Source organism: Danio aesculapii, chromosome 19, assembly GCF_903798145.1.
Source record: "Danio aesculapii chromosome 19, fDanAes4.1, whole genome shotgun sequence".
Classification (NCBI taxonomy): domain Eukaryota; kingdom Metazoa; phylum Chordata; class Actinopteri; order Cypriniformes; family Danionidae; genus Danio; species Danio aesculapii.
Window position 1 is genome coordinate 32,330,776 of NC_079453.1, and position 8,899 is coordinate 32,339,674.

The window sequence follows — 8,899 nt, forward strand, 5'->3', positions numbered from 1 at the left end:
AGAACTGATCCCCCTATACATCTAATTTTGACCTCCTTCAGCATTAATTGGGGGGTCCATCCCCCCCAAACCCCCCTGTAATTTGCATCCTGGTTGAAACTAAACTGTGCAGAGCTGCGGCCCTCCAGGAACTGGCTGTGACACCTGTGCTCTATATTATTACTCTGAGATTCACAAATATTCTTGTTTAAAATGTAGATAACTCTTCTTGTTTGCTGTACTGTTTTGTAAAATCAATATAACAGTTGCGATCACATGCTGAAATTCAGGAATTCAACAATATTACGCTTTCTAAAAAACCATAAAGGGATTTTTTTTGCTTTTATATATCTTGTATTTTTTACAAAGTGATTGCTAATACTCTATAGTGTCAGTTCACATAATGTTAAAACAACAATTAGAGATATATACTATAAACCACTAAATGAACAGCCCTCAAGGCTTGATGATGAAACCAAGTCTTTTTATGTGGTTGTTTTTGTTCTGTAGATGAGGTTAAATAATGAACTATGAGTGTTATTTCATTAGCGTTTGTCTGTTTCCTTTCAGATGATGACATAGCGAAGGCTGCCAGCTCCATGCTAGCTGTTTGTCTTGGGTTGTCAAAGTGTGCACTTCAGGGCAGTCCTTCTGATGACCACCAAGAAACCCCGGATTCCTCTGAAGATCCTGCTTGTGCTGGACAGGACTGACAGGACTGTGGCGGTGTTGGCTGTTGAAGTTGAAGGTGACGTTTTTAAGGTGATTGTTGCTCAGATTATTTTAAGGGATTATTGCTCAGCATTTTATAATACAGAAGAGTTGGACTGTATACTCTTTTTAAGTTGTACATGCCACAAAAAAGATGATAAAATACGAAAACTAATGATGAAAGGATGTTAAATTTGTACTGTGGGCAACTGTTTGATGCTTAAGAGACAAAAAATAAGCTTTGAAAGGTTTTATTTACCTCATTAAGTCCTTGTGGTTAATTCTACTTTCCGACGAGGTCATGGTGTGATTTCACCATGTAGGACATGTTCCTGGATCAACATCTGTGTTGATCCTGAAACAACATTCCAATCAGCCAATCAGAATTAAGGGATAAATTTACAGTTTATGCTAAGTTTAGTCCTATAGTTAGGGTTATGAACTTGAACATGATTGTTATCTAACTTTTATTTCTATTTGATTTTGGGAGTAATTTACTGTTATGTTTGGGTTTAGGGGTGGGGGTTTGATGACATTCCAGGATCATCATGTTAATCCAGGATTGCATTGTACTTAGCAAAATCACACCCACCGTTCAGACGACACAATATTTTTTTCTGTCATGTTAGTCATTGTGTCAGATTATTTGATTCTGACTCCAAAATTCTTGGTGCAAATGTAATTTATCAAACACTTACAAGATAATATCTGCATTATAGTAATGGAACTTGTCGTAGTATTTACATATTTTTCTTTTGTTGCTTTAATTACTCCTACATGGAAAAAAGGATTCAAAGATGATTCCCTGGATTTACGCAGTTGTAAAAAAATAAAATAATAAAATAGGTTGAACATTACTAAATTTAATTTGTTTGTTTAAATTTAACACATATAAATGGTTTGCAACAATTTTGCAGACATTTTTTCAGCGTATTTTCCACATTTGTTAGTTGCTTTGAATAGAAGTGTCTGCAAAAGATTAAATGTGAATGTAAAAAAAAATTATTTTAAAGTAGAACTCTTTAAAGAAGAACCCTTAAGTATTTCACGTTGTTTTATTAGTTTTACTTTATATAACAATTGAAAACCCGCGATCTCTGAGGTGAATGTACTTTAACTCGGTAGTTTTGCCACTAGAGGGCAATATCCATCTTATAAATAGCATGTCTGATTTCAAATTTTGCACTTGGGTACAAAGTGTCTACTATTTAACAAACACTCTATTTAATAAAGTGATTATCACAAGCATAAACATATTTTAGGTAAAATTATTGTTAGGCCTAATTAAACACTTTTTAAGGAAGTACTTCTAATAATAGTTATCACCATAGAACCCCACACTGTAAAAAAAATCCTGGTTGCCTTAAATTTTTAAGCTGAATCAAATTAACCTTATGAGTCCATTGAACTTATATTATGTTAAACTGACTTAAAACAGCTTGCATAACTTATAAAATTAAGTTAGAACATGGTTAACTTATTTTGTCAAAGTTAGAATAACCTAAAAGCATATGCTGTCAGGACTAATTGATCAAATAATTTTTTACAGTGCAATTAATTGATTACATAATTATTATTATTTCTATATGTTAAGTCTAAATATGCTAATGTGCATACATTTCTAGCACAAAAAAATATGAACTTTGGATGAATTTAAAATTCTTTTTTTTTGGCACAAAAGAAGATTTTGGGAATATATTTTTTTCCTATATGATTAAGTATACTGTAAGTAGAATACTGCAAACATTTATTTGTAGAAAAAAATGTATAAGCATGCATAATGTATCAACAAATCCCTCTTTAAAAACAATTAGAATATAGATATTGATTCAATTGTGAACTTTGTTTTAGGTATGTCCAAAAAGGGCATAATGGTGGCATAGTGGGTAGCATGATCACTTCACAGCAAGAAGGTCCCTGGTTTGAGCCTCGGCTGGGTCAGTTGACATTTCTGTGTGGAGTTTGCATGTTCTCCCCGTGTTCGCGCGGGTTTCCTCCGGGTGCTTCGGTCTCCCCCACAAGTCCAAAGACATGTGGTATAGGCTGATTTCCAGCTTAGTCCCTTTACCAATCTCGGGTTGCCACAGCGGAATGAACCTGCAACACACAACTTATGAAAAATAAATAAATAAATAAATAGAAAGTTAAGATAATATAAAAAATACAGTTTAGTTGTTCAGCTAAACCACATTACAATATGTAAAAACACATACATTGAGAAATGGACTCTTGTTGTTTGGTAAAAAGGATAAAGCGAAAAGATTTAATTGGGATGAGCTCAGATATTTTTAGTTCAGACTGAAGAGTATTCCAGGATGAGGGGGCGGCATAACTTAAGGCTCCCCTTTTCAGTTCAAACCCAGGGAACAGTCAAATGATAGGATTCACTTGATCGTAGGGCATACTGGCTTTTTGACTTATGAAGAAGGGAACTTTGGTATAAAGGCACCAGTCCCAGAAGAGCCTTGTAGACCAGAGTCATCCAATGTGTGTACCTTCTTACATTAAGAGAAGGCCACTCAGCTTTGGCATACAGTTCACAATGGTGAGTTAGTCTCTGACATCCTGTAACAAACCTCAGAGCGCTGTGATAAACAGAGCTTAAAGGCTGAAGACATTTGGTTGACCCATTTATATATAAAACATTACCATAGTTGATGTGTAATTGAGATGTACAGTATATAGATTTATTTAAATATGTATGTACATTTACATTAAATGAATAATGAAAATAAAGTAAATGAATAAAGTAAAATAAATAAAGTAAATAAGTATATATAGTAAATGTAAATGTAAATATGTATGTAATGCAATTGAAATCTGTAGAAACAAATTAATAAAGTACTGAAAAAGAAAAAAAGGAAATTTATTTAAATGAAAAAACACTTTATAAAAAGCCCGAAATCTGAAAATTGATAAGTAAATGAAAATAAATAAATGTTTTTTCCTTGCAGAGTCTCTCCTTATACACATTTCAACAAATCATAACTATAAATCAGTCATTCAATCAAACAAGCAATCAAAATATACCAACATAATCTAAAAACTGGAAGCCATCCAGCTGAATCAGTAGTGTTGTAACAGTAGTACAGTGAGTTTTTCTCCAGCAAGAATCTCCTTGGACTTTCTCACACTTGGTCCTGTTGCACACATCCTAAGGCACTCGCTCTCAATTCTATAGACGACTCTGTCTGTTCTTGAGCGCTTTGTTCCCAATCTCCACATCCCCTCATCCCAGGGGACAGACTGTCTCACCCTGTGGGCCAAACGAGGGTCTATTTTGTCACGTCGCATGTCAATATACCCATAACTCAGTGCCGTAACCTCTCCGTTTCCCTTGAGATCCATCCCTCTCCCGTCTCCGTCTAAGAACATGTCACGGTCATTACAGGTGCATGAAAAGACTATCTCAAATATCCGGTTTTCAGATGCAGAAATTAGCGGACGGTGCATCGTATCGCATGACTTTGATATTCCTCTTTCAAGCCCCGAGGTTGCCTATTCAGTGATCCCCAATAAACCCCCCTTCGCCAATATGCTTTTTAGGTAATAAGAGATCATTTTGACAGCAGTGGCTTTTGAAATACATTTTTTTCTTTTCTTTTCCTGCACAATATTAAAGTGTTTTTTCGTCCGAATCAAAGAAGTGTACCTGTGGGCAAGCGTAAAGAATTAATCGCAGATGCCCGAGGAGAGAGTGAAACTAGACACTTTTTTAAACACATTTTTGGTGGAAGAAAGTGAGCATTGGGCTTTTGTGTTTTCCTCTGTCATTTGTGTTATGCACATTCATTTGGTGAGCTCATCGGAGGCACCTGTTTGGATAATTTTGGGGTAAAATAATACAGGGCTATCCTGTTTCATGGGTTTTGTCATGCATGCCTGTGCTTTACAGCACTCAGTGGAGATGAATGCATCAGGTTCAGTGGCGGAGGATCTAAATATGCTTGAAAACTCATTCACACTTTTTTCCTTTAAAGAGAGAAACATCCTCAGAGCAGGATCTCTGTGTGAGAGTGTTGCAGTTTAGAGGTTGCTTTTTGCATTCGGTGTGTGTATTGTTTGAGGACTGTGTGTATTGTTTGAGGACTAGTCTTTTTAGGACTAGCACTATGATTATTAAAAACTGATAATTAAAATAGTATGCTGCTAGAATCAAACAAAAAGTGCTTCAGGGGTAATGAATATAGACAAAAAATCCAAGGCACTCGTTAAAAGTTAAAAAGGTGCATCTGAAATTCATTTAATGAAATACCTGAACAATACAAAGGTTATATACAATACAATAAAGTCAACTCAACAGCTCTTGTCAATACAGAAATGGGAGAGTGAAAATGAGAAAAAAATAACAGGCATCTGATTTTTCACCTAATTTTCGAGTGCCTTGGACTTTTAGTATTCTTGTATTCTAAATAGTCTAGCATTTAGAATATTTCATTCTATTTTTATTTTGTTGAGTGAAATGTTCAAGTGTCTGAATGTTTTTCAAATGCTTTTTAAGTGCTTTCTTTGAAAACCTCAAATGTATAAGCTGGATGGTTTTATTTATTATTAATTTGAATAATAATCATAATAATAATAATAATTCATATCATTAAGCATTTTATTTATATTTTCAAATTTATATTATTCATTGTTTTCATTGTGTAATCCATAACAAGTTATTCAATTATTTTTAAATTAATTAAATTAAAAACTATTAAATTGATAAATGACCTCTACTTGCAATACAGTTTGCATTATCTATTTAACCAATCAAGTTTGGGAGCATATACAGTTGAAGTCAGAATTATTAGCCCCCCTTTGTATTTTTTCTTCTTTTTTGATTATTTCCTAAATGATGTTTAACAGAGCAAGGAAATTTTCACAGTCTGTCTGATAATATTTTTTCTCCTGGAGAAAGCTTTATTTGTTTTATTTCGGCTAGAATAAAAGCATTTTTTAATTTTTTAAAAACTAATTTAGACACAAAATTATTAGCCCCTTTAAGCAATTTTTTTTCGATTGTCTACAGAACAAACCATCATTATACAATAACTTGCCTAATTACCCTAACCTGCCTACCTTATTAACCTAGTTAAGCCTTTAAATGTCAGTTTAAACTGTAGAGAAGTGTCTTGAAAAAGATCTAGTAAAATATTATTCATTGTCATCATGGCAAGGATAAAAAAAAAAAAAAATCAGTTATTAGAGATGAGTTATTAAAACTATTATGTTCAGAAATGTGTTGAAAAAAAATCTTCCCTCCATTAAACAGAAATTGGGGAAAAATTAAACAGGGTGGCAAATAATTCAGGGGGGCTAATAATTCTGACTTCAACTGTATGTATGTATGTATGTATGTATGTATGTATGTATGTATGTATGTATGTATGTATATATATATATATATATATATATATATATATATATATATATATATATATATATATATATAGTCCACAGCACAGTCACTACCTTTTTTGAGAATGGAGAACTTCCACAACGTGTAATCTCTGGCCGGACCTACAAGAGCGAGAGGATGTCCACCAAGAACAAGTTTTTCAGTGATGCTATTTTGTAGCATTTTTTTGTTTATTTGTGGTAAACACTTTATATGTAATACATTCTTACATATACTGTATAAATACAAAAGTTCTTACTATTTACTCTTCTCAACAATATCAGATTTGTTTTGAAACCTTAATTTCCGTGGTTGACTGTCATGGTGAAAAAACAGCTAATCATTTTGAGCAGTGTAGCTCGCACAATGACAAATGCACTTTATGTTTTGGTGGCCTTGGCCAAATTACTGACATGATAACTAGGATTTGAGGCATGAATTAAACATTTTAGGTGAGTAACTACATTTTGCAGACATGCAATAAAGTTCTGAAGTTCCAGCAAACAGTTTTGAGAGTTGCACTCACAGTTCAGAGAATGTTAAGACTGTTTGGAAAAAAAACAAAATCATACTGTTCTTTAAAAATATTTGAATAAATGGCTCCGTGCCTTGTTTATACAACAGTTATATTATATCAAGATCATTTTCCACGTGCATAGTGCAGAATAATATTGCAATAGGGGGGCGTGGTGCCTGCATCTCCAGGACGCGCCCACTTCCAGCACACTTCATTCCTCTCTCGACTGTTGCTCAGAATGGGCGGGTATATAAACATCCACGAGAAACAGGTAGGTATAATCATTCTCTAAATTTTCAGAGACACTAAAAACCGACCTCCTTTGCAATGCCCCTAAACACATGCGAATACCCGCTGCTGTTTCTGCTCTGTTTTCTGATGAAAAGCAGTCACGCTTTCAAAAATGATGCTACTGAAGAGTTTAACGGGCAAGCGCTCGCATCGGGTCACGAGACTCCGAATAACGCGTCGCTAAACCGAGCTCGCAACGGAGGAAGGAGAGCAGAGAACCGACAGCAGACCGGTACGTGTTTATCACCACGTTTTCACTCTTTTGTTAATTGTAGTTTTGTAGGTTTACTCTAATGTTAACGCATACAAATAAATAAAATAGATAAGGTTGCTATCTATCTATCTATCTATCTATCTATCTATCTATCTATCTATCTATCTATCTATCTATCTATCTATCTATCTATCTATCTATCTATCTATCTATCTATCTGTCTGTCTGTCTGTCTGTCTGTCGGTCTATCATCTGTCTATCATGTTTTTCTATCTGTCATATGTTTGTATGTCTCTCTATCAGTCTATTCATCTATCTGTCTGTTTTTGTCTATCTTTCTGTCCGCCTGTCTGTCTGTCTATCTATCTATCTATCTATCTATCTATCTATCTATCTATCTATCTATCTATCTATCTATCTATCTATCTATCTATCTGTCTGTCTGTCTGTCTGTCTGTCTGTCTGTCTGTCTGTCTGTCTGTCTGTCTGTCTGACTATTTTTATTTGCCATCCATCCATTTGCCTGTCCATCTCATCATCTGTTTGTCTGTCTAATATCATGTATCATTTTAAATCCCACTGTAATTCTTTATCCATCTACTGATTTTTAAAAGCAACATTTATTTTTTCAGAACAGCACCAGGTTGGCTGCAGGGAGCTGAGGTCCACGAAATATATATCTGACGGCCAGTGCACCAGCCTGAACCCAGTCAAGGAGTTAGTGTGTGCTGGGGAATGTCTGCCTACCCACCTGCTGCCCAACTGGATAGGTGGAGGTCATTACTGGAGCAGACGAGATGCCCAGGAGTGGCGCTGTGTCACCGACCGCACACGTACCCAGCGCATAAAACTCCAGTGCCAGGACGGCACCACACGCACATACAAAATCACCGCTGTCACCTCCTGCACATGCAAGAGATACACTCGCCAAAACAACGAATCCTCTCATGCACCTCAGATTCCCTCAAAAGATCATCCACTGCAGAGCCCCAAGAAGAAAAAAAGCAAAAATAAAAACTCCAAGCTTACTTCTAAAAACAAAGAGATATGATATAATTTCGATATCATTTATTGACCATCATGACCTGCTCATGGAAGGAAACTGACTATGAACTACAGTTACACTGACTTGAACTGCAATAATATGTACAACTGGGTTTATATTTTCAGGTTTGGATTCTTTTACGACTGTGCATAAATATATGCATATGTGTGTGCGTGTTTATGCACTATTTGAGTGTAATATGGGAAATATTTTGTACAAATAATGCTTTGACAGACAAAAGTTTTTTTAAAACTTAACCTTTACTAAATCTGCCCAGCTAACAAAAGTTCTCAATCACTTTGGTACATTTCCTACAGTTTTTCTGAGTCGCTTTGGTACAATTCTCAGATCAGAATTGAAATTCTTAAAACTACTTGTTCAATCTTCACATCATCGTGTCACTTGTGCAAAACAAAAAAGCAGTTTCTTGTTTCTTTGAACAAGATGCAAATGCTTTGGTCATCCATGCAAATGATTATATACAATTCTCTGCTGTTTCCTCAGTTATCAATTTCTTACACTGAAAAAAATTATATCTGCAAACTTGTTGCAAACAATTTATGTGTTGAATTTAAAAAAGTTAAATTTAGTCATGTTCAACTTAATTTGTTTGTTTAAATTCAACCCAAATAAATTGTTTACAACTACTTAATTTAAAAATTTGTAAGTCCAAGGAATCATCTCTGAATAATTTTTTTTTCAGTGTATGTCATGTTTAACAAAATGTTTTATAATGGTTTCTGTCTGAATAGTCTCACC

At 34.6% G+C, this 8,899-nt stretch overlaps 1 protein-coding gene across 1 annotated transcript; it reads left to right on the top strand.

Moving 5' to 3' along the window:
- Positions 1 to 6,895: 6,895 nt before the first annotated feature.
- sostdc1b (sclerostin domain containing 1b) lies at positions 6,896 to 8,685 on the top strand. The gene is made up of 2 exons (XM_056480147.1): positions 6,896 to 7,113; positions 7,728 to 8,685. Exons 1-2 carry the CDS (start codon positions 6,918 to 6,920, stop codon positions 8,144 to 8,146), a joined length of 615 nt encoding a protein of 204 aa, XP_056336122.1. The 5' UTR covers positions 6,896 to 6,917; the 3' UTR covers positions 8,147 to 8,685.
- Positions 8,686 to 8,899: the final 214 nt, after the last annotated feature.